This window comes from Serinus canaria (genome assembly GCF_022539315.1).
Source record: "Serinus canaria isolate serCan28SL12 chromosome 7 unlocalized genomic scaffold, serCan2020 HiC_scaffold_29, whole genome shotgun sequence".
Taxonomy (NCBI): domain Eukaryota; kingdom Metazoa; phylum Chordata; class Aves; order Passeriformes; family Fringillidae; genus Serinus; species Serinus canaria.
The window spans coordinates 720,785-744,707 of NW_026108147.1; the positions used below are offsets into that span (position 1 = coordinate 720,785).

A 23,923-nucleotide genomic window follows, 5' to 3' on the forward strand; every position below is an offset into this window, starting at 1 on the left:
TTAGAAGAGAGACTCAGCTTAGGAAGAAATTCTTCCCTGTGAGAGTAGCAAGGCCCTGGCTGGCACAGGGTGCCCAGAGAAGCTGTGGCTGCCCCATCCCTGGAAGTGCTCCAGGCCTGTTTGGATGAGGCTTGGAGCAACCTGCTCTAGTGGCAGGGAGTGTAACAAGATGAGCTTTGAGGTCCCTTCCAACCTGAGCCATCCTGTGACATTCCCTGAGCATTGCTCCCCAGCCAGGAAATGGGGCACAGCTCCAAGCAAAGCAGGCTCTCATCTCCAGGGTGTGAGGAGGTTCTCAAGCCCCTGTGAGGACGTGGGAGATACCCTCATGTAAGAAGCAGTTTTATGTTGATTCTTAAGGTGCCTGATGAGCTCCTGTGTGTGTCTTGCCTTTCTGCAGAGAACCACTGTGCCCCCCCTGACGTGACCACTGGCCTGGTGGAGTACCTGCACCCCGAGCGCCCGCAGGTCGCCTCCGTGCGAGGAGTGCCCCGAGGCTACAGCAGCAGCATTCTGGAAACTGCAGATGGTGATTGCACTACAGACCTCCTGCCTGTCATCCCTGTCCCCTTGTGTATATATACCTTCATAGGCATCTTCATTTTATAGTTACATTTTGATGAATATAAAAACATATATTTGCATTTAATTTAACATCTGCCAATGAAAGTCGGCATTTAACATGTTTTGTGTTGTGATTGTTTTTACAAGCCCTGTAATGTATTGAAAGATTTCACTCATTTTTTCCAAGCATTCTGATGCTTTCAGAAATGAATGTTAAAGTGTAGTAAATACCTAGATTGCTGGAGAAAAGAGCATTGTTCGTGTTTCAGTTGAAATCTCACGAAGGGGTCAGTGGTTTGAATAGTTAAAATTAAGTGGGAGAAAGTGTCTGTGTCAGCCAGGTAACAGCATTGTTGGAAAACAAATAAATCCATGGTTTGAAAGTTACTTTACTAGTTCTTACTAGTTAAAGCTGTTTTCTTCCAAACAAGGTACTCATCCTGAATGACTGTTGCACCTGAAAGTTGTATGTTTTAGTGTATTTTTGTTAATATATGATAAATAAGAAATCTTTTCCATTTGGCAGGTGTCCCAGTGAACAGCAGAGTGTCCTCTAAAATCCAGCAGCTGCTAAACACTTTGAAAAGACCGAAGCGCCCACCTCTGAAGGAGTTTTTTGTGGATGATTTTGAAGAACTGCTTGAAGGTTAATTTTCTTTCAGATACGTTTTTTACTCCTTGTATGAGTGGTTCATGACAGGATACTTAGCAAGTGTTGGTTTCTCTTCTCAGTAGAAAACTAGACATGGTAAAATTAGGACTGTGGAGCAAGGGGGGTCATTATGTTATCACAAGTGGAAGATAATCTTAAACTCAACCTTACTCAGTGGGACATTGCTGAGCAGCTGCCACTAGAGTTCCCCTAATATTGGTTTGATACTTGTAAGATCCAATGCTTTGTGATTCTGGTCTTTTGCTGAAGTTTCTCAGATGAATTTCCATTGAGGTGTGTGTAATTGTGGAAAGCATCCCTTGGAACCATGAATTTTGCTGGTTGTCTGCATTGAGCATTGTTAACTTCAGCCTGGACTTTGCTAACTAAAAGATGCTTCACTTTCTGGAGCAGCTTGGAGCAGGATTTTAACAGAAGTCCTTTCCTTAAAAATAATTGTTAGCCAGGCACAGTGTCATTTTTCATCACCTGCTGAGAATTTAGTGCAGCAAAAATCAGTGTTCAGATGTCCCTGAAGCCATTGTCTTTGATAACTCTTCTTGACTTGGCAGAGGCTTTCATTGAAATACATGTGGAGAACAAGCAGCAGAAAACAGCACCTTTCCAGAGTAGAGAGAAGTGGGCTAGAGATTGAAATTCTGCTCTTTTGATAATGTGGAATCACAGCTCTGAAGGGATGGTCACTGTTTTTTGGGAGCCAACAGATGATTAGCACCATCACAAAGCAGAGGGGAAGTAGTGATGGCTGTGAGGAAGAGGTGAATGGGTCATGGAAGAGTCTGTGAAATGGAACTCACACATTTTGTACAGATTGACATTTCCCTTGTACTGTGCTCTGGTTTCAGTGCAACAGCCTGACCCAAATCAGCCAAAGCCTGAAGGAAACCAAGTGAATGTGCTGAAAGGGGAGCCCCTGGGGGTTGTGACCAGCTGGCCCCCCTCCCTGCTGGCTGCCCTGCAGCACTGGGGAACCACCCAGTCCAAAGCCCCCTGTCTGACAGCGCTGGATACCACGGGGAAAGCCATTTATACCCTGACCTATGGTAGGTGGTGCAGCCAGCCCCAAGGAGGAGTTAGGTGTTCACCATCAAACAACAGCTTGCCCTGCTTCAGAGAGACTGCCTGTGCTTGTAGCACGTGGCTGGAGATTGCTGGAGGAATGTCAATTGGAAACTCATTGTGTATGAAAAACGTTTTTAAAGAAGTTAAGGAAGAGAAAATGGTTATTGCAAAACATATTGGTTCTTTCCTAGAGGCTGTTTGTAAATCTCTTAGAATTGTGTGGGGTTTTTTCATAAAAGAGCACTAAAAATAGCCCAGTGTAAACTGGGAGGTAGAAACAGATGACTAATAATGCACTCTTCAGTTTCCCAGAGGAGACAATCCATTTTAACATCCTCTGGCACAGCCTTGTAGAGAAGACTCATGCCTCAGGAGCATAATCAGGATGTTAATGGGGGGAAGTGAAACTTGCCTGTACTAATGACCCAGAAGTATTATAGTAAATTGTATTTTTGGGGAAAATAACTCTGTCCTTCAGGATAGCTCACTGCAGCATTTCCTTGTATAATCTGTTAGAATGTTGAACTTTATTGTTTGCATTCTCACAGATGAAGGATGCAGGAAATATAGCTCAGCAGCTGCAGTAATTTAATTACTCTGCAGTGGAGCTTTGAGGTTTGTTTAGAATAGCATGTTTAGTTTTACATTTAAAATTAAAAAAAAAAAAAGAGGTAAACCAAAAAGAAGCCAAGTTCTAAATTGCACTTGGGCTCAGCCAACTGTTCTGATACCATCATGCTTACTGCATGTGTGAGGGACTGAGATCTGCCAATAAAGTGTTACAATTTTAGTTTCTGCTTCTTAATTTCTTCCTTTATTCTTTAGGCAAGCTGTGGAGTCGAAGCTTGAAGTTAGCCTATACCCTGCTAAACAAGCTAACCACTAAGAATGAGCCCCTGCTGAAGCCTGGAGACCGGGTAGGCTGCTCTTGGAAGTGGTCCCTGTGGATGGAATAGTGAGGAACAGCTTGAGCTGAAGAAAGCCTTGTAATAAAATATTGTAATAATATCTTGTGAATTAATCATTACTATGACTTATGATAATACACTGTCTCAGTACTTAGTATTTCTCTGCCTGGTTCTCTGTGAACCTGGACATTGTTGTGAAAATTTTGTTCCACATATTAAAAAGCAGCCCCTCTCTCTGCCAAATGAGAAATTAAAAAAATGTTCTTATTTTACTGTATTTTTGTAGGTAGCTCTTGTATTTCCTAATAGTGATCCCGTTATGTTTATGGTGGCATTTTATGGATGTCTCCTGGCAGAACTTATTCCTGTCCCAATAGAAGTTCCACTGACAAGAAAGGTAGGCAGATACATGCAACATTTTTATGGTTTGATAAACAAAGAGGATGTCTGTGTGTGTGTGTGTCCAAATCCTACAGTCCTTCCGTGGGGCCCTTCTGAGCCTGCTCTTTGGAAAGCACCAGCTGGACTGTTCAGTGTGCATTCTGTGCTTGGGATTATATTCAGTATTCAGTTAAGGAAAGGGGGAAGCAATATTAAGCTAGTAATTTAAGTGTTTTAGGGTATGTAATTGTAGAAATGATTTTAATTCAGTATTTTCAAAAATATGTGTGGAAGTATTTCACTGAGTATATCAGAGAAGGGTTGTTTTTTCAGCTCTGATGCTGAGTAGTGAGGCAGGCAGAGACACCACAATTACTGAAATAGAGGTATAATCCTTCACACCTGGAGATTGTTAGGAAAGAGCTAAAAAGCTGTAGCTCTGCTCCTCAGTGTCTCAGGACTCAAACAGCACCAAGCCAGTTTTCTGTTTGAGCAGAATTTATAAACATCCTATTGGGTTGTGGAGGGATGTACAGCCATTGCTTCTGACACTGCTTTTCTTACTAGACCTGCTGCAAATCTTAGCTGGCACTAAGCAAAACTTAATTTTCTCAGTCATTTAAAGGTCTTACGGGATTGACTTTTGTTTTTTCCTGTGATATAAATTGACTTAATGTTTTCTAAACATGAAGAAATGACAGCAAACTGTCCAAGAGCTTTGTTATTTGTAATTTTGCTATTTCTTTGTTTCTCTACAGGATGCTGGCAGTCAGCAGATTGGGTTTCTCTTGGGCAGCTGTGGAGTCACGTTAGCTTTAACCACTGATGCCTGTCAGAAAGGGCCTCCCAAAAGCTCAGACTGGCGAGGTGGTGACCTTCAAAGGTGTGGGGTTATTTTTTATGGGATGGATAAGAGCAGATACACTCATTGTTGCTGTCAAGCTTGAGGTTTTGGGTTGCTTGCATGGTTCTTAGACATAAAGAGCTGCCTTGATTGTCATGGCAGTGCTCTGTGCTGGTTCTTCCTCTCCAGCAGGGGATTTTGCTTTTGCTTGCCTCACATCACTATTCCAGGGCAAACCTCTGATGTTTGGAGCTGTGGTGACAGTAGCTTTTCTTTTCCTTTGAAGGCTGGCCTCGTCTCATTTGGTTTGTGATTGATGGGAAGCATCTGGCAAAGCCAGCCAAGGACTGGCAGCCGCAGGTCCGGGATGCCAGCGCCGAGATCGCCTACATCGAGGTGATGCAGGGTCACTGAGCACTCCTGTGCCTCCTCTCTCATAGCTTATGTGGTCTCTTCTTCCTCTCAACTCTGGGTACAAGAAAAGAGACAGCTGTAATGTTGTAAACTGTGAAACAGGAATGTTTCCATCAGGCTGCCAGGCAGACTGTGAAGTCAGGTTGAAGACTGGGGATAATCAGCATTTTGGGATCCCCAGGACAGTTTAACTGGACTAGAAAAACAGATTTTTTACCATAGTAGTGTATTCTGTGGACATAAATATATTTTTATGCTTGCTTTTTGAATTTAAAAAGCTGGGTTTGTCGTTGAATTATGTTTTCAATTCACTACTGTGAATTTTCTTGGTTTTGCTGTTAATCTAATGCTTGCATACACTTTCTCTTCTCAGTACAAAACAAGTAAAGAGGGCAGCACAGTGGGCATTACTGTCTCTCATGCCTCCATGCTGGCACACTGTCATGCACTGACTCAGGCGTGTGGTTATTCAGAAGGTAAGTTAGGTAGGGGTAACTTGAAAATACAATTAATACAATTCGTGTTGCACAGTCATGTCTGCTGTCTCCAGAGAGCTTTAGATGCAGAATGGTCACTTCAGCTGCAAAGGGAAAGACAAACTCCCTCATTCATAAAGGTGTGAGGTGGGAAAATGTAATCCAGGAGGGGATCTTCCTCTTACCTAATCCTGCCCCACAAAAGAACATCTCCCCAGGGATGGGAACCAGGGAGAGATCTGCCTGTTTGCTGTCCTTCTTCCAATGAACAGCCAAGATCTGCACTTGATTTTGACCATCTGTGTAGAGTTAATCTGTGCTACCATTTAACCAAGCATTTTCCTGCATACATCCATCCTGAATCAGTGATAAGCAAGTTTAACCTAATCAGTGCAAGATATCCCTCAAAAATCAGATTGAATCTTTGATTTGAAATCTTTGATTCTTATTTGGTTTTTTTGAATCACATAAGATACTCAAATTCCTCAGAGAAAATATTCAAGAAAATTTAGTAGAGCCATGGTGATATTTCTTACTGGTTCTAATTCTTTCAAATACAGATTAACATTTTCAGTTCAGCTGAAGAAGTTTGCTTCAGGACTATTTCCAGTCTGCATAGTTCATTGGCAGATGGAAGGGTATTACAATGAATCAAGATGTTAAATACCTTGTAATATTCCAGTCTAGTAGTCATAATTCAAAGATGATTGCATTAAGTAGAACAAGCCACTTGGAGCCTAAGCAGCCTGTTTGTTACAGGCAACAGAGCTTTGGTTTCTTAGCAGTCATGGAAGTTTCAGAGCTGCTTGAACAAATATTTCTAGTTCTTAAGTATTTTTATAAATATGTCTTTTAAATCTGATCTTTTTTTCCTTTGCTTTCAGCTGAAACACTAACAAATGTCTTGGATTTCAAAAGAGAGGCTGGCCTTTGGCATGGGGTGCTAACGGTGAGTATTGCAAGAAAGCAAAAAACTGCAGCAGTTTGCTTTCATTGGTAGTGTACTGATAGCAGAATGAGGCTAGAAATTTGTCATTTCTCTCCAATGGTTTTTGTTTCAGTATTTATATTTTTCAGGAACTTACACAGTGTATTTTTTCAGTGTATACACATAGTTTTCACTACTACATAAAAGTTATGCTGTAGCTGTGATGATCGGGGGTTTGGTTAAATATTGTTACATGTTCCATATTTTTTAAGCCATTTGGAAGTTTATTTTTGAATCTCTTTCTTGTAGAGTGTTATGAACAGGATGCATGTCATCAGTATTCCCTATGCATTAATGAAGGTTAATCCACTTTCCTGGATACAGAAAGTCTGCTCATACAAAGGTACCCTAAAGGTTGTTTTAATTCACCCAGCTCTTTTTGGGTTATTGAAAACAAATGAAATTGTTTGTGCAAAATGCCTTTGTCTCCCACTGATTACCCCATGTCAGTATTCTGTGTGCTCATAGGATCACTGATGAGTGATTTTGATGGCTTCTTCTTATGAAAAATCTCTGTTTCTTAGTAGCAAACATTCAAATTCTATGATAAGTCCATCTGGAGATATTGAGTGTACACGTGTTATAGTAGTTGCATATCTGGTGTTTGTTTTCTACATTTGTAGTCTCATAAATTTTGTGTGTAGTTTCATAGATCTGTGTAAATACACAAGAACACTGACACAATTTTATAATTGGTCTTTATTTTGTTCTGCACATGCAGATAATGATTATTTTGACTTGCAGCCCATGTAGCAGTAGTGAAATCCCGTGATATGCACTGGTCACTTTTGGCTCAGAGGGATCAGAGGGATGTCAGCCTGAGCTCCCTGAGGATGTTGATAGTGGCAGATGGAGCCAATCCATGTGAGTATGGATGCCTTTCCTCAGTGCCAGTCCTGCCAAGGCTTTGCTTGGTGCTAGTCCTGTGTCAGAGCTGACCCTTGGGGAGTGAAGCAGTTTGTGCTGTGGTAAAACACTCTTTGTGTGCCAGTGATGCCACTGCTTTTCCACTGCATTCATTTGCACTTCTGGCCTATAATTACCAGTGTCAATTCATTTTTTGAACTTCATGTTCTCATTAGTGCTATACTCTTCTGTGAATTGACTTGAATTGATACCTACAAGATACAGATACAGATACAGATACAGATACAGATATAGATACAGATATAGATACAGATATAGATACAGATATAGATACAGATATAGATACAGATATAGATACAGATTCAGATATAGATATAGATACAGATATAGATACAGATATAGACATAAATCCACTTTGGGCCAAGTGCTAGAGGCCTGCTAGAATTGTGAAGTTTGTCAGAAGCAGTTAAGTGCTGTGACCTCTGTAAGAAACAATTAGATAGGAGCTGTATAAGAGGCTGGCATAAAGTTACCTTTAGTGACAAAGGATTCTGATCCCTGAAGGGCTTTCCATGATCCTGAGTGCTGCCAGAGGAGGAGTATGCAGCTGGGAGTTTCATTCAGTTTAGGTGTTAGTCACTGGCAGTTCTTTATCCAAATCTACTCTCTTACAGTGAACTGGAATGCCTTTCAGAGAGTTTGAAAGAGTATTTGGTTTGTACATGAATGCCACAGAGTTGATATAACTGAGCTGAGAGTGAGCACACACTCTGAAATCCTGCAGCTCAAGCTTTCCCGCTCTTACAAAAATGTTTCTGATGATGTGATGGTTCTTCCTAGGGTCAATATCTTCCTGTGATGCCTTCCTGAATGTATTTCAATCCAGAGGCTTGAGACCAGAAGTAATCTGTCCCTGTGCTAGTTCTTCAGAGGCACTAACTGTTGCTATTCGCAGGTAATTCCCTTTTCTGAGAAGTGACCTGAGGCTTTTCCTGACCATTGAAATGTGTCACAGAGTCACAGAATGCTTTGGCTTGGAAGGAGTTCAACCCCCTGCTCTGGGCAGGGACACCTTCCACTACACCAGAGTGCTCCAAGCCCCATCCAGCCTGGCCTTGGACACTTCCAGGGATGGGGAATCTCATGTGAAGGTGATAGCCAGAAAATACCATAACCCACATAGATGTGCCCAAAGACCTGGGCAGAGGAAATGTGAAGCTCACAGGTGTCTCCTTCACTAAAGGATGGGGGACTTTTTAAATTTTCTTTAGAAAGTTTAATATTTTCTAAGAATAGTCAGGCAGAAGGTGTTTTTTTCATGCTTTGGGAAAGTTAGGTCTCATCCTCACTGAAGGTATTGGAGGGCCTTTTAGAATGCCCCCAAATCTGATTTATTTGGGAGGAAGAAGATGGTGAATCCTCAATCAATTGCTTATGTACAATGGTTTGTAAACAGGGACCTAAAATAAATAAAACCAAATTGTAGCTGGTCTGAGAAATGCCATTGGATTTCTGGAGATAGCAAGGGATGCTCTGAGAAAAAGAAATACTTTAATTATTAATAGACAAATGGATGGGATATGCTGGATTTTTTTGATAGCAGTTCTGATCCAAATGTGCCTTTTCAGAATGTCAACTTCAAGAAAACTTGAAACAAAAAACTTTGAAATTTTGGAGAGTTTTGGTTTAGCCCTTTCTTCATTTAGTTCCTGTAGAAGTCTTGAACTCTTGTTTGTTCAAAGTGAGAAATCATTCTTCTTCTCCTTAACCTTGGCAAGGCTGAGAAAGCAGCAGAATGGTTTGGGTGACCCTCTCACCAGTACTGGTCTGTTGGTTCATGTCTAACTGGACTTTGTGTCTTCCAGACCTTCAGAACTGGGTGGCCCCCCTCCAGGAAAAGCAGTGTTATCCATGAACTGCCTGAGCTTCGGCGTGATCAGAGTGGATACAGAGGAGAAGCTGTCAGTGTTAACTGTGCAGGATGTTGGGCAGATTATGCCTGGAGGTAGGAGAGCTTTTTGTGTAGGTTTCAGCATATTCCAAATAAGTTATCTGTGTGTGCCTGGAATAAATAAAATGTTGAAGACCTTTAAGGTAGTTTGATTTATGTTTTGACACATGATGGATTAGAGATTCATGCTCAATAAAACTGAATGACCATAGATTTTGGTGTGGGCAAATGCTTTTGGCTTCTTGCAGAATTGGTTTTGGAATGGACTGGAGTGGAGTAGAATAGAATATTTCAGTTGAAAGGGACCTCATCTCAGACCCTGCAAAGGTGATGGAACATCTAATTCTGGAAACTATTTTCTCATGCCCATGGAGAACAAGGAAGTGATCAGGAGTAACCTGGATTAACCTGTTTCCTAATGCCATCTGTTTGCAACACTGTGGTTCCTGAATTAGGTAGAGCTGGGTGCTGTTCCTCAGCCCATTAACTGAAGCAGAGACTTTGTCTCATCCTTGTTCTCACCTGAGATCCAGCATTTGGGGAGGAGAGCACTGTGAAGAAGGTTAGTAAAGGTAGGGTGCCAAACCAGACCTAAGACTGAGAGCAGTGGGATGAAGGACTGGCCACTTGGTGCCATCCACTCCAGCTTTTAGGCTGGCAGCTCCCTGGCACTGCTAGCTTCAGGCCCTGTCCTGACCTGCTCTGGTGTGCTTGGAGAGGATGAAATACAGATTTTTTGGAGCTCTCCTCACCCCTCAGGTTTACTATGTAGTTACCAAAGAACCTGATTGATTCTGGTCATGCCCTTGGCACCTTTGGCTTTGCTATTCTTGGTCTCCTTATGAACTTCTTGCCTTGCAGAGCTGTGGTTCTAAAGCCCTGCTCTCTGTGGAGCATTTACTCAAGGTGAAGTGGAGACTCAGCTTGTGAGATTTCAGCAACAACCTCTTCTCTGTACACCAAATCAGAGGAGGTAGACAGCTTCCCACTCTGCTGATGAGAATTTCAGCCATTGTGTGCCAGTCTCATTGGTGGTGTTTAATTTTCCTTATTATGCCCAGGAGAGGATAATAAGGAAAATTGCCACCCCTGTCAGTGGTTCTGTTGTTATTGAACTTAAATTCAGTAGAGTTCCCTTTTGCTGAAGGCTGAGCAGAAGCTCTGCACTTCATACAGAAACGAAGCAGAGAAGTAACCTGGTTGTTGTGTAGCTTCTCTCAAGTTTTTCTTTTGTATTAAGACCATTTGAAGTTTTTTTGAAAGTCCATACTAAATACCAAAACATAGTGATTTTTCTGCTTTGAATTGAATACAGATGGCATCCACTGCTGGTGCTGTCTGTTTGGGGTGTCCACACTGCTGCTGTCCCCTTGAAAGCTCACTGAAATTCACCTGCGCTCCCAATGCTTTCCTTAGATCATGGGTTAGACACAGGGACATGAAGGGAGCGAGTTTGCATGGCCTTCAGGTAGTCATGAATCCTTTGGTGAACTTACTGAGCTTAAACTCAATATTGCTGCCGTTCAAAAAAGTGGTTTTGGATGCAGAATCAGCTGAAATCTTTCTTTGGATGAGTTTATCTCATGTGGCTCCACCTCTGTGACCCCCCTGCTACCTAAAACCAGGCCATGCAGAACCAACCCAGGATGCTCCTGGCTTTGCTGTAGGCTTGCTCTCACAGCAGATTGTGCTTGACCACACTAAGATACACAGCTGCCTGCAGCTGCTCTTCATATCCAATTGCTGGAGCTGTAAGTCCCCTGGGTTAATTTTCCACAGAGCATCTGCTCAGTGGCAGGTTCAAGTCTGCCTTAAGATGTTGGAAAAGTTCCCTGTGTGCTTATGGCTAAGTAATTTCACCTCCTGAGTTGTCAAAACCTTATGAGTTAAAAAATACGTCTCTGTCCTTGTGAAATGCCTGATGGAGCAGTCAGAGGGATGTGGGAAAAAACCCTTCTCCTTTGTCAAAATCCCTTGGAGCATTGTCTGGCAAATCTGGGGACCCTTCTGGATTTGAGGGCCACTGGCAGGCAGTGAGAATGCTGCCATTACTTTCTGCTTGATAAGAAGCATCAAGTGACTTGTCTGATTGTGAGGGGAGAGCAGTTCAGTGTGTACTGTTAAGTGCCTCAGAGTGAAATGACTTGTAATTGATGGCTGTTCCTATTTAAAATGCAATGGTAAGTGGTTAAAATACTTGTAGGTTAAGCAGAATTTGGGCAACTTAATTTATTAACTCCTTTAAAATTCTGACTAGCATTGAGCCATCAGAATCTGTGGCAGATTTACTTCCATTTATCCACATATTAAGAATTCTAGCAGAAGTTTCCCTGTACATTCCTTAAGTCAGAATATGCATTATAGATTTCATTATAAAGGATTATTGATAACTTTTGTCTCTTAAAAAATCCTCTGGAGTATGAAGAGTATGAAGGAAGTCACAAGGCTAGCAGCTGCTTACAGGAGTGTGCTAAATGAAAAAAATTAATGACTTAGTTTCAAATGAGTCTGCATGTACATTCTAACAGTGGAGATACTTGTGCCTTACCTGGTAAGATTTGTGCTTTCTCCTGTGTAGTGTTCATGGAGGGTGTGCCCTTGTCCATTCTGGCTTGGTGTTTGGCATACAGGAGAGAGCATACCACCACCTGTCCATTGCCCCTCTGCTGACTGATGAGTCTTGCTCTTGGTCTGACTTTGGTTTTGTATTTCTTTCTGAAGGCTTCCTTCCATCTCCTGATCCCCACTGAACTTGGAAGTCTGCCCTGGCCTTTCAGGAGCTACCTGGTTCAAAGGTCACAGATAAAATGTCTGCTCACACCCTCCTTTTCTTCAGATCTTTTTTTTTTTTTCTGAGATGCTGAGCCCACCTGCTCAGGGGATCTTACTCAGCAGGGCCATCATGTCACATGTCACTGCTGTGTAACTCATAGCCATTCTTGATGCCACATTCCCTTCACTTTCATTTTCTACCATGAATGCCCATCACCAGACTCTCAAGGGAAGTGCCAGCATCCACAGAGAAATCTTCTCCTCAAAGACAGAATCCTGTTCTAGAGGAATGATGTTTTACCCTACCTGTCAACCATCTTGGGCTATTTTGCATAGTTTCTGTCTGGGACAGTTCGTTTTTTCAAATTGGACTGGTAAAGATGGTGGGAGAGTGTCAAACCTCTTTTCTTCTGCCCATTCTCATCCTCCACCTTTCACATCAACTGGAGAGTGTTTGCTGTGTTATCTGTCACCTTGAAAGCACATTATACCTTAAGTTTGAGCCTGGCTGTGTTGCTTGGTGGATATGTAAGTGCAGTTAGGTTTGTTTCCCTTCTCCTTCCCAGCTAATCCTTTCCATTCTTTTACCAGGATCCTTCTCGTGTTCTTTCTTTGACAAGAGCTAACCCAAAAGTTCTAAGTCCCCATAGCCTCTAATCATACAAAGGCTGCTTCCTAGACACAATGCTGCTGCAGCAGCTACTTGGTTACACTCAAGCAGAAAACTTCACTTTGGCATCAGGTCTTGGGCTTCTGCAAGATCTTGTGCAATGAACAGAATCATATTCTGGATCGTGACTGCATTCAGTGTCTTTTCTAGAAATTTAGGGAGATGGTTCCAGTTTCCTCAATGTTGGGATGCTCACATTGTTTCCAGCCCACGGATGTCTTGTGTTTCATTGTTTCCTCTGTCCATGTCTGAGCAAACATTTGCCCAGGTTCTGGTGGTTACCACAGTGCATCTTCACTGCAGAGGGGTCTGGTTCCTTTGCTTCAGTGGAAAGAGCTGGTACAGAACAACTTGGTGAAGCTTTCAGGTTTTTTCTTTAGATTGTGGGTTAACAGCACCTCTTTTCCACTTAGCCCTTAGAATTTGTCATGATCATCAGATCTGTGTTCCTCAGGGCATCAGTCTGTCCCACAGTGGCACAGCAGCCACTGCAGAACAACCTCTCTTGGAGAGCTGTGCCAGTGCACACTTGGGATGAGATGTTGTCTTCCAGTTTAAATGTTACACTTTGGATGCTCATGTTCACCTCCAGAGTCTAGATTTGTGTTCATCCTCATCTAGGAAGCTGGTTTGCTTTATGCCTATTTCCCTTTCCAGAGGAGCAGGAGGACATTCAGGTCTGCTTTTGATATCCCCATATGCTGTTTTTTCTCAAGGATGAGTTTTCTCTGGAAACCCTGGAAATACCTTCCACAGTGATTTTAGAGGCATTTTATCCTGGCATTTTAGTATTTTTCCCAAGGCTTTGTGCTTCTAGAAGAGGAGTTCTTCTAAAGACTGTAGTGCAGGGGTAGCCACTGTGTGTGGATCCACTCTGAAATGCTGGAAAGGGAAGAAGAGAGCACTTCCTGACCCTCATCAGTAGCTTTGGTCACAGCCTTCTGCTGTACCCTGGCATTCTTCTTGCATTCCTGCTGTGCCAGTCTTGCAGCCTCCAGAGCTGAATCCACTCTTTGGTAGGGCATCAGCACTGTCCTTTGCACAGCAGGATTCTCATCTCCTGCCAGGATACTTCTTGGCAGGTTTGCCTGCTGCGAGCCACCATCTGTCAGAATGTACATGTGGACTCATTTGAGGAAAGAAAGCTTTCCTAGCAGGAGTCTGTGTTCTTCGTGCCGTGCAGTCCACATGTACATTCCTGTCCCATCTGCTTCTCCCTTCTCTTTAATTCTTTTTCAGATGCAATGCTGTTGAGAGAGACTGAAATGGTGGTAGATGCACTCTCTTGTATGTCACACATGAAGCAGGAAAAGGAGGAGAAGCGAGAGTAGAGGCTCCACAGATACTGCAGCAGGGCAGCCTTGCAGTATAACCTGGCAGGACAGAACTGTGCCTGCTGTTAGAATGTACCTGTAGACTACCTGTACCATACATTGGTTACTGGTAAGTATTTTTTCTTTACTTGGTCAGGGTGATAGGGTTGTCCTTTGGCTTTGTGGATGGAGCATCATTTAGGGAGTGCAGGCTGATCCCTTGGTTTTTCCATGTTTGTGAGGGATGTACATTTGTTAATGCCCACAAACTGTGCTTTCTCCAGTTTCTAACACTTGTCTTTACATCATTTTTTAAGTGTTGCCTACAGAGTTCTGATGTTTGCTCAAGTTATTTCCTGTAGTAATAAACTATTTTGTCAGTTCCAATTTACCACTGAGTTTTATTTTTTCCTCCTAAATTGAAAAACGTGGGGTTTTGCATGACCAGTAGTTCATACTGTAGGTTTTAATTCCAGACATCTAGTTCACACATAAAATATCCAGAAGCTGTACCAGAATTTGAATAGCATCTCTTTACTTGGTTACACAAGGATATCATTGCATGGTTCCAACAATTACTAATAACTGCTAGTTGTTCTGGTAGGTAATTTTTATGAAACCAAGATAATTTAGAGGTTGATCTATTGGTAGGGTGAATAATGGTCTCACCTGTTCAGACCTAGGACGTTGGCAGTTGGAATACTTTTCTAAGGTTTGAAAATGTACCCAGATCTATTTCACCAGCACTTCTTGGTCTGTGCAGGCAGCAGAGCTGGCTTTGCCATGTTTGTTTTGTATTGACCTGGGTAGATTTATTGATTTCTTTCTTGATCTCGAGTCTTGCACTGCCTCAGTCCGTTGTGCCTTGCATTCAGCTGTAGCTGGTGTGGAGGCTGTGAAGTGCTGTAAGAAAGAAGCATTTGTGACCCTAATCTTGGAGAGCAGCTTGCACAGGCTGTCAGGAAGCTAAAGTGAGCTCTCTTACATGCTGGGGTTTTGCTGCAGCTACAAATGATTGATGCTGAAGTCTTTGTCAGTGGCAGAGCTGCTGGAGCAGGCTGACACTGTGACTCTGTGTTCTTCCCCCATGCAGCCAGCATGTGTGTTGTAAAGGTGGATGGGACTCCTTATCTGTGTAAAGCTGATGAGGTTGGAGAAATATGTGTGAATTCAGGAGCAACTGGGACAGCGTATTTTGGCCTCCTCGGAATCACCAAGAATGTATTTGAGGTTTGGATTTCTTTTTAATTGTTCTATTTCTAGTATTTCTTCATGTAAATAGAGTTGTTTTTCCTTAAAGGTCTTTTGTGTGTGTGTGTTTTATTGTTTGGTTTGGTTTGGTTTTTTAGTTAGTTAGAAAAAAGCCCTGGCCAGGTACATTTTGCTTCATCCATAGAATCATTACAAGACATTCTGTCTCTTACAACCAAAAATACCAAGTCTCATCTGCAGTCAGTCAGCTGCTTCTGTGTTCCACAGTCCAGTGTATGCCTGTGTGAGCATTTCAATTTATCTTAGCTCTGAATTAACACAGAGGTCTTATGTGTAGTTACCTGAAGGCATTCAATCTTTATGCCCATATGTTTCCTTGCAGTGGTACCTCATTTCATGTATTCTGGCAGTAAAGGAGTGACAATCCTTATCAGTCCAGTGAGTGTCTGAATCCTTCTGTCTTCTTCCAGGCCATCCCAGTGACAGCAGCTGGCATGCCTGTGTCAGACCAGCCCTTCACCAGAACAGGATTGCTTGGCTTTGTGGGTCCTGTAAGTGTCAGCAAGCCCCCAGGGCCCTGCTTTGTCCTGACTCCAGCTCTAAAGTGACAGCCCTGAACTCAGCAGCACTTTGTGTCAGGGCACTGACCTCCTGTAGGTCCTGAGAGTATTGTTGGCTGGAGTCAGGCATCTGTTGCCAGCTGGGAGGAGGTTTTTCTGCTCTGTTTCTAATCCTTCCTTCTTTTCAGGACTATTTGGTGTTTGTGGTGGGGAAATTGGATGGCTTGATGACAGTGAGTGGCCGCAGGCACAATGCAGATGATGTGGTGGCCACTGCCTTGGCAGTTGAGCCCATGAAGTTTGTCTATCGGGGAAGGTGAGTGCATCACAAACTTCAGCACTGCTGGCTGGGCTTTGTTGCTCTTTTTTTAACCCACAGACAGTCAGAGAGTGACCCAGCACACACAGGAGCAATGCATGTGAACCTTTTTGTGTGTGTTTTATAGGAAAGTTAGCACTAGGTTGTGAATTTGGTTGTTCCTGCTAAGTTGAAAGGTAAATATCGACACCCTGTTTCATGCATAATAGATTTTAAATTACTTTCACACACTATAAAGGTAGATCCTAAAGTGTCTGTTTAAAACTTATTTCAAAGCTTCTCTTAAGGCTCTCAAGAGAAGCTCATATGCTGGATGTAAAACACTTCTGTCCCCTGAGCCTTTTGGGATGCTGGGGGAAGAACTGGTTCTAGAGACCAAGCCAGGCTGCTGAAGGACCCTCAGAGATGATAATATGTTGTATCACCAGCCTGAGTGCTCCTAGTGGTCCATGGCTCAATGTCCAGGTGGAGATCAATGACAAGTGGAGTCTCTCAGGGCTCAGACTGGGGGCAGCCCAGGCTGAGGCATTATTAATATTTTATCCTAGAACAGGCAAGCCTAAAACTAAGGTGATTCCCCATGGGAGTGAAGTATTTTTCAGTGCAAGCACCTGGTGATCAGTAATTTGGCAGAGTTGTCTTCCAGAAGGGACACTAGGTGTAGGGGCTCCAAGTGCAGTGTGCATGATGGAGCTCTGTAGGCAGGGTTTGCACAGCCCCTGCAGGTGTGGAACTGTCAGACAGGGGTGGCTGCAAATCCACCTGACCCCAGCAGAAAGCACTTCCAGCAAGGAGCCCACCTGTGTCCCAAATCTCTGTGATCTGGTGGTGATGTGGCAGGTATGGAACTGTCAGACAGGGCTGGCTGCAAATCCACCTGCCCCCAGCAGAAAGCACTTCCAGCAAGGAGCCCACCTGTGTCCCAAATCTCTGTGATCTGGTGATGATCTGGCAGGAGCAGTGCTTGTGTGTGTGGGGCAGTGCCTTGAGAGGCTGCAGCCATTCCCTGGGCTGATGAGCCATGCTCTGTGCTGCAGCCTGTCACTCTGCTGTCCTTTGTGTTTGGTTTATTTAGGATAGCAGTGTTTTCTGTGCCCGTCCTGCACGATGATCGGATAGTGCTGGTGGCAGAGCAGCGCCCTGACGCCTCCGAGGAGGACAGTTTTCAGTGGATGAGCAGGGTTCTACAGGTAGTCAGTCTGAACTTTTCTCTTTCCAGGTGAATAAGGCTGATGCATGAAATGAGAATATTACAGCTTTTCTTTGTTGTTTTTTTTTCCCCATAAGCAAAACCTATCAGTATAACCACAGAGAACTGTACTGAGATCATTTTATCAGGGTTCAGAATTAACAGAATTTTGTAAAAAGTAAGATTTTCTCTCAGAATGTATTTTTAACTTCCTACTAGTAGAATTCTCAAAGGCCTAAAGGTGATGGGTTTTGTTTGGGTCAATGCTACATGTCTCTTCTAATTTCATACTGTGAGTTACCTCTGAAAATATTCACAGGTATTCCACCAAGTATCAGAACAGCCCCAAAAGCTTTTTTATCACTAACAACCTTATTCTGGATCTGCAACAAGAAGTATTAAAAACTTTTCCCCTTAATTATTTTACTGAATTTTCCTGGGGATGAAGGACAGGAGGAAGGGGAACTGTGATAGACCTGCATTTGCAGATTTAGAATTAATCAGTTCTCAGAAAGTGAAAAAGGAGAGATCAGTTATGGAAAACTCTGGGGACAGCTGAAGGGAAGGATCCAGAGAACAACTTAAAGGAAATTTGCTCTTAAGAGTCAGGCAGTTGAGTAATAATGGTTTCTGTCTAATTTCCTTTTGGAGAGAATATCTGGTATTGGGAGAAAATATTTTTGTTTCTCTTTTTAGAAGTGTCATAGCTAAAAGAGACACTTAAGATTTAGGTAGCAAAGATACTTCCCTCCTAAATTTTGTGGGTTTTATGTTCTACTGCGCTTTTGTGATTGTGCCATACATGCTAAATTTGCTGTGATATAACTTTGGCTTTTGAAAATATCTGCACTTTTTGCCCACTGTTAAGAGACTTTCCTAATCCCTGATGTGCAGGTGGCATCCCCTTGATAGAGGGCACAAGCAAAGTCCTGGGTCTGCTCCTGCTCCCATTGAAGTCATGGCACAGCTTCTATGAGTTCAGTGAGTGCAGAATTGGACCCTTTATTTGCAAATTGTGGTGCAAGTAAAAATTTTAATGTTATCAATTAATTGAATTCAAATTCTTGCTCTGGCTCCATCCCAGTTGATAATGTGGCACGTTTGTTTCTTTGTTTAATTTCTGCGAAGGCAATTGATAGCATTCACCAAGTAGGTGTGTACTGCCTTGCCTTGGTGCCAGCCAACACTTTGCCAAAGGCTCCACTCGGAGGAATTCATATTTCAGAAACCAAGCAGCGCTTTTTGGAGGGTGCTCTGCATCCTTGCAACGTCCTGATGTGTCCCCACACCTGTGTCACCAACCTGCCCAAGCCTCGGCAGAAGCAGCCAGGTGAGGAGAGCAGAGTGAGTGCTGCTCCTGTGCTGTACAGGCCACCTGCAGGCTGCATTGCTGCTTGTTCCCCAGGCTGTTTTCCTCATCCTGCCCTGCTCTTTCCAAAATGCAGATGTTGGTCCTGCCTCCATGATTGTAGGAAACCTGGTAGCTGGCAAGAGGATCGCACAGGCCTCGGGCAGGGACGTCAGCCAGCTGGAGGACAATGACCAGGCAAGAAAGGTGACACTGGGCTCCTGGGCTTGTTAAATATTTCAATTAGCTTATTCAGAATAGGAAAAGACCAGGAAATAAACCTGAGGTACTTGGAGTGAATTTGAGTGTCTCCTTTTTCTTTTCTTTCAGTTCCTTTATTTAGCAGATGTTCTTCAGTGGCGAGCTCAGACAACTCCAGATCATCCCCTCTTCCTTCTGTTGAATTCCAAGGTAAGATGCACTTTAGGTCATACTTGGAGATTAAGACCAAAACAAAAGATTGTTAGATTCTGAGAAAATTCCTTTTAGAAGTCTTTTCCTGAAATGCTGCAGATTATTTTAATGAACCAGACAAAAATTGCTAGTTAGTAAATAGCATAAATTTTTCCACTTCTGGAATTTTATGTCATATGTTTTATTCCTCTTCTGGAATTTCAGTATGCATTCTGCCTAGCTTAAAACATTGCAGTAATTGCATTTCCTGGCAGAACACAACTTTTGCCATATTTATGGAAGCCATGATTCTGTCTTCATTCCTGAGCACAAGGGTTAACTGCCAGTCAGAAATGGAGGATTTCCTGATAAGAAGATCTAGAGCTGAAGTAGCGAGCCCTTGGGACAGCTTTGGAGTCAGATTTTCCAGGAGCACTGTCACATCCTGCAGGGGATACTGATGCCTTGCCGTGGGCTAGGCTCTGCCCTCGGAAAGGATGGCACATGGAGTGACAGTGAGAGCCCAGGGACAAACTGGATCTGCCTTGTGCTGTGCTGTACTGCAGACAGGAGTCCTCCAGGAGGTCCAGCAGCAGTCTTTGGGAAGGGAAGGATTTGTAGGTCTCACTCAGAAGGGCAAAAGAATTTAGGACATAGTTGAAACTTTACAACTTTTCTTTTGAGACTGTGCTTTAGCAAAGGAAGTTGTTTCAACGTTGTTATTGTTAAATTGGTTTATTCTCTCAGAGTAAAGAAGATTTTGAGGGAGGTTTTCTAGGATGAAGCAGCCCTTTCCCAGGTCGCTTTGTTCAGGCAGGTTTTACCCTCAACACAGAAACTCTGCAAAAGGAAACACAAAACTGGGGCACAAAGAAAAATTACCTGTTGGTGAACACCTCTCTTAAACAGCTGAGGACTAAAGAGTTCCCATGCCATATGTTGGTGTGTTCATGTGTCTCCAGGAGAAACCCTTTTGGTTTACCCCTTTTCATGTCAGTATCCAAGTCCCTGAGCTGCTGCTGTTGCTGTAAAGGTTTCTGCTGTCCCTTGTGTGCTGTGCAGGGTACTGTAGCCAGCACTGCCTCGTGCATCCAGCTGCACAAGAGGGCAGAGAGAGTGGCAGTGGCGCTGATGGAGAAGGGACGGCTGAACGTCGGTGACCACGTGGCCCTGGTGTACCCTCCAGGTAAAGCACCACAGCAAAACCCACAACCACACAGCACAAGAGAAGAAGTTCTGTCTGTTAATTGAATTTGAATCATTTTTGCTAGCTCTTAAATGCTGAACTTTTTAAACTGGGTGTGGAACAGCCTGTTGGTTTGAACAGGCACTTGTGACACAAATAGCACGTGTGACAATAACACAAATGAGTGTGTATTTTGATTTTGGTGAAAGAATTTGGCCTATTGATCTGATAAAAATGGCTTTAATTTCCCAAATATCCTTTCCAGGAGTAGACTTGATAGCCACTTTCTATGGCTGTTTGTATGCTGGCTGTGTTCCCATCACCGTGCGCCCGCCTCACCCACAGAACCTTGCTACCACCCTGCCCACTGTCAAAATGATTGTAGAGGTAGGTGAGACATTCCTCTCCCTGGGCTTTTGGGGAGTGGTGAATGCTTGATGCAGCCTGCTGGATTGCCTTGCCACAGTCAGTGTAAAATAAGCTAGAGAATAAATATTCAGTGTGCTGTGCCTGAGTCAGTAATGACTTCTTCAGAAACTTATTTAAAATGATCTTTTATTGTTGTGATTTATTTTGTTTTGTTTCCAATTACTTTCTTCATCACCTTACTGGTTATCTCATCTGGATGCATATGACATGACTTTGAGCATGCACTCCCTGGTTTTAACAGTGCTCTTAATGCTTTGCCCCTTGCAGGTCAGTAAGTCTGCATGTATATTGACCACCCAAGCTATAATGAAACTGCTCAGGTCCAAGGAGGCTGCAGCAGCTGTAGATATTAAAACGTGGCCCACTATTTTGGATACAGGTAAGTAGCCAAAATGGGAATAGTTTGAAGAGTGATATATTTATTTTGTTACACCACCAGTGGATGTGCTGTGCATTGCATTAAAATAGCTGTCCAGAAACTACAGGGAGGATCTGATGATAATGCTGTACAGATGCATTTTTTCCCAAAATAATATGGTACTCTCCTCTGCTTCTGTATTTTAAATAGATGACATGCCTAAAAAGAAGCTGGCTAGTGTTTTCAGACCTACATCTCCAGATATGCTGGCATACTTGGACTTCAGTGTGTCTACTACTGGGATATTAGCAGGAGTAAAGGTACAGTAACAAGAGATGATGGTCATAAAGAAGTCTGTGCAGCCCTTTTTCCCTGGAAGGTCCCTGAGAGGTGCTGTTTTCCCCCTGCAGATGTCCCACGCAGCCACCAGTGCCTTATGTCGCTCGATAAAGCTGCAGTGTGAGCTGTACCCCTCCCGACAGATTGCCATCTGCCTGGACCCCTACTGTGGCCTGGGCTTTGCCCTCTGGTGCTTGTGCAGGTATGCTGGCTCTCCTCTCCTGTTCTCAGCCCTCTCTAGAAACCCAGGGAGAAACTGCCAAAGAAACCCAAATGAACCTTTTTATCAGTAGTTTGGAAAACATCTTTTGTGATAAGAAAATCCATTTCAGTCAGTTACTGGAGTAACTTCAGGTTTGCAAGTGGAGTTAATTGCATACCAAATTCAAGGAAGAAAAGAAGAAGGACTTACCTGTCTGTTTCATGTTGATTAAGTAAATCCTTTTAAAGTATTTTGGGATTAAAGCATATGTTTTGACAAGACCTTTAAGGTGCTCACTGCAAGATTGGTATGCAGTAAGAAATACTGCTAAAGGAAGCAGTTATGTGTGCTCTAAAATGAGTGAGTCTTGACTCAGCCAGATACCTACTCTAATGCAGCACATCTCACAAAGCTGCAATTTCTTTGCCTTTTAAATCATGCCATATACATTAATTACTAAATTTTCATGTTCCTACTGCTTCCTCTCCCCAGCATATATTCAGGCCACCAGTCCATCCTGGTGCCTCCTCTGGAGCTGGAGAGCAACGTGTCTCTGTGGCTGTCTGCTGTCAGCCAGTACAAAGTGCGTGTCACCTTCTGCTCCTACTCTGTGATGGAGATCTGCACCAAAGGCCTTGGCACACAGACTGATGTTCTCCGGGTGAGCAGCCTTCATTTATCCACTCTCTTCTAAAAATGCTTCATTTTGCCTTGGAGAAGATGAGGTTTTAAGTGTTCCTGTGAGAGCCTTCCATTATGATTTGATTTTTTGGGGAGTTTTGAGGCTGCTGGAAGGTTCAGCTTCCGTGTTTCTGGTGGAGGGAAAGAAATATTCTTCTATTTTCAGTTTTAGTTATTTGTGCAAGCTCTGTGCTGCTGGATGTTTTTGAGATTTTGGGCAAAATACATAGCAAGCCTGTCAACTTGTTTGTGTCTGAGACAAGGAAAAAACCCACCACCAAACAGGAAAAAAAATCCCAGAGAAATCACACACCAACAGAAGAAAAATCCCAAAGCCCCACCAAAGACAAAAAACCTCACTCCAAACAGCCAAAAGGAAAAGCCCCCCAAACTCAGCACATGTCACTTCCTTTCAGATGTCTCTTGATACCAAAAGTGTTAAGTTCTAAAATGGATAATCCTCCCTGTCCTGGAAGTGTTCCAGGCCAGGTTGGATGGGGCTTGGAGCAGCATGCACAGGGGCTGGAGTGAGAGGAGCTTTCAAGTCCTTTCCTTCCCACCCAGAGCATTTGCTGTATCATTCTTTGATTCCTAACAACATCAGTTACACTCTAACACATCTATTTATTTTGGAGGGAAATCTCTCAGCTCAGATTTCATGTCCTTAAAGAAGAAGGAGCATTCCCACAGCTGCAGTAACTCAGCTGCCCAGGATTTCCACTGGGAATGTGAGGCAGCTCCTTCACAAAAATGTGATTGTATTGTGGAAGAATCTTGTTCCACAGGACCTCCCCAAAGGAAATCCTGGCCCACAGCCAGTTGCTCCAGGTTCACATTCACATTGAGAGGAGCTGATGGTGTCTGGGACACCTGAACTGGGCAGTTCTGGGAGCCAGCAGGACCCTGCCAGCCCAGCCCTGTGGCTCAATGACATTTTGAGGGTTTTCCAGCTCCAAATGCTGAGTGTCTGTAGTGTTCAAACAGCTCATGGCTTACTCTAGTGCTTCCAAAGCCATTGTGTAGCACCAATGAAGCAGTTTGTGTCTGGAACTGCTGCCCTGGAGGTGACAGTGTGTGCTGTGTCCCCCTCCCAGATGAAGGGGGTGAACCTGTCGTGCGTGCGCACCTGCATGGTGGTGGCCGAGGAGAGACCCAGGATCAGCCTCACCCACTCCTTCTCCAAGCTCTTCAAGGACCTGGGCCTGTCTGCCCGGGCAGTCAGCACCACCTTTGGCTGCAGGGTCAACGTGGCAATCTGCTTACAGGTGAGCTCAGGCTGCTCCTTCCTCTCTCGGAATCTCTGGGGGCTTGGTGGGAAATCATCTTCAGGTGAATTCATTTCTTTTCTAATCAGCTGCAGCTCCATTGCTTGCTTGCTTCATCACCAAGTGAAATTAAGCTTTTTAATAAGATCTTTGATATTATATTGATTATGATAATTTCACTTTTCTGTACTAATTGACCAATTGATTTGCTTTTCTAATCCAGAGGGTCAGGACTAAGAAACTTGTTTCCTTCCTACTGTGCATTAAACAAACAGCTTCCTGTACATAAATATTACATGTTAAATAATACATGTTAAATATTACATGTTCCTGTACATTAAATATTACAAACAATGCTCCTTCAGCTTTTGTGTGATTCAGATTTTGTCTTGTTTTGTATAATGTGGAATTAAATGGAAGACAAAATTTCACAAATAAGACCCAGGAAAATTGACACAGTTGGCAGGGTTTTTTATTTTTAAAGATCTCAAATGAGTATTAGCAGCATGCAAATATCTTTGTCTCACCTTGTGTGAGAGCCAGACTGGTTTTTTTTTAC

At 43.2% G+C, this 23,923-nt stretch overlaps 1 protein-coding gene across 1 annotated transcript in view; it reads left to right on the forward strand.

Moving 5' to 3' along the window:
• The window catches only part of DIP2A (disco interacting protein 2 homolog A), a 56,685-nt gene that overhangs the window by 26,095 nt on the left and 6,667 nt on the right, over positions 1 to 23,923 (forward strand). The window contains 28 exon segments of the mRNA XM_030231195.2: positions 401 to 529; positions 1,091 to 1,210; positions 2,083 to 2,280; positions 3,125 to 3,216; positions 3,494 to 3,604; positions 4,347 to 4,424; positions 4,426 to 4,471; positions 4,719 to 4,828; positions 5,220 to 5,322; positions 6,207 to 6,271; positions 6,560 to 6,653; positions 7,055 to 7,174; positions 8,018 to 8,132; positions 9,043 to 9,182; positions 14,977 to 15,113; positions 15,566 to 15,646; positions 15,844 to 15,971; positions 17,050 to 17,164; positions 18,292 to 18,493; positions 18,609 to 18,709; positions 18,842 to 18,922; positions 19,967 to 20,090; positions 20,356 to 20,477; positions 20,787 to 20,898; positions 21,088 to 21,197; positions 21,288 to 21,418; positions 21,911 to 22,079; positions 23,194 to 23,364. Of these exon segments, the coding sequence (XP_030087055.1) occupies positions 401 to 529; positions 1,091 to 1,210; positions 2,083 to 2,280; positions 3,125 to 3,216; positions 3,494 to 3,604; positions 4,347 to 4,424; positions 4,426 to 4,471; positions 4,719 to 4,828; positions 5,220 to 5,322; positions 6,207 to 6,271; positions 6,560 to 6,653; positions 7,055 to 7,174; positions 8,018 to 8,132; positions 9,043 to 9,182; positions 14,977 to 15,113; positions 15,566 to 15,646; positions 15,844 to 15,971; positions 17,050 to 17,164; positions 18,292 to 18,493; positions 18,609 to 18,709; positions 18,842 to 18,922; positions 19,967 to 20,090; positions 20,356 to 20,477; positions 20,787 to 20,898; positions 21,088 to 21,197; positions 21,288 to 21,418; positions 21,911 to 22,079; positions 23,194 to 23,364 (3,305 nt within the window).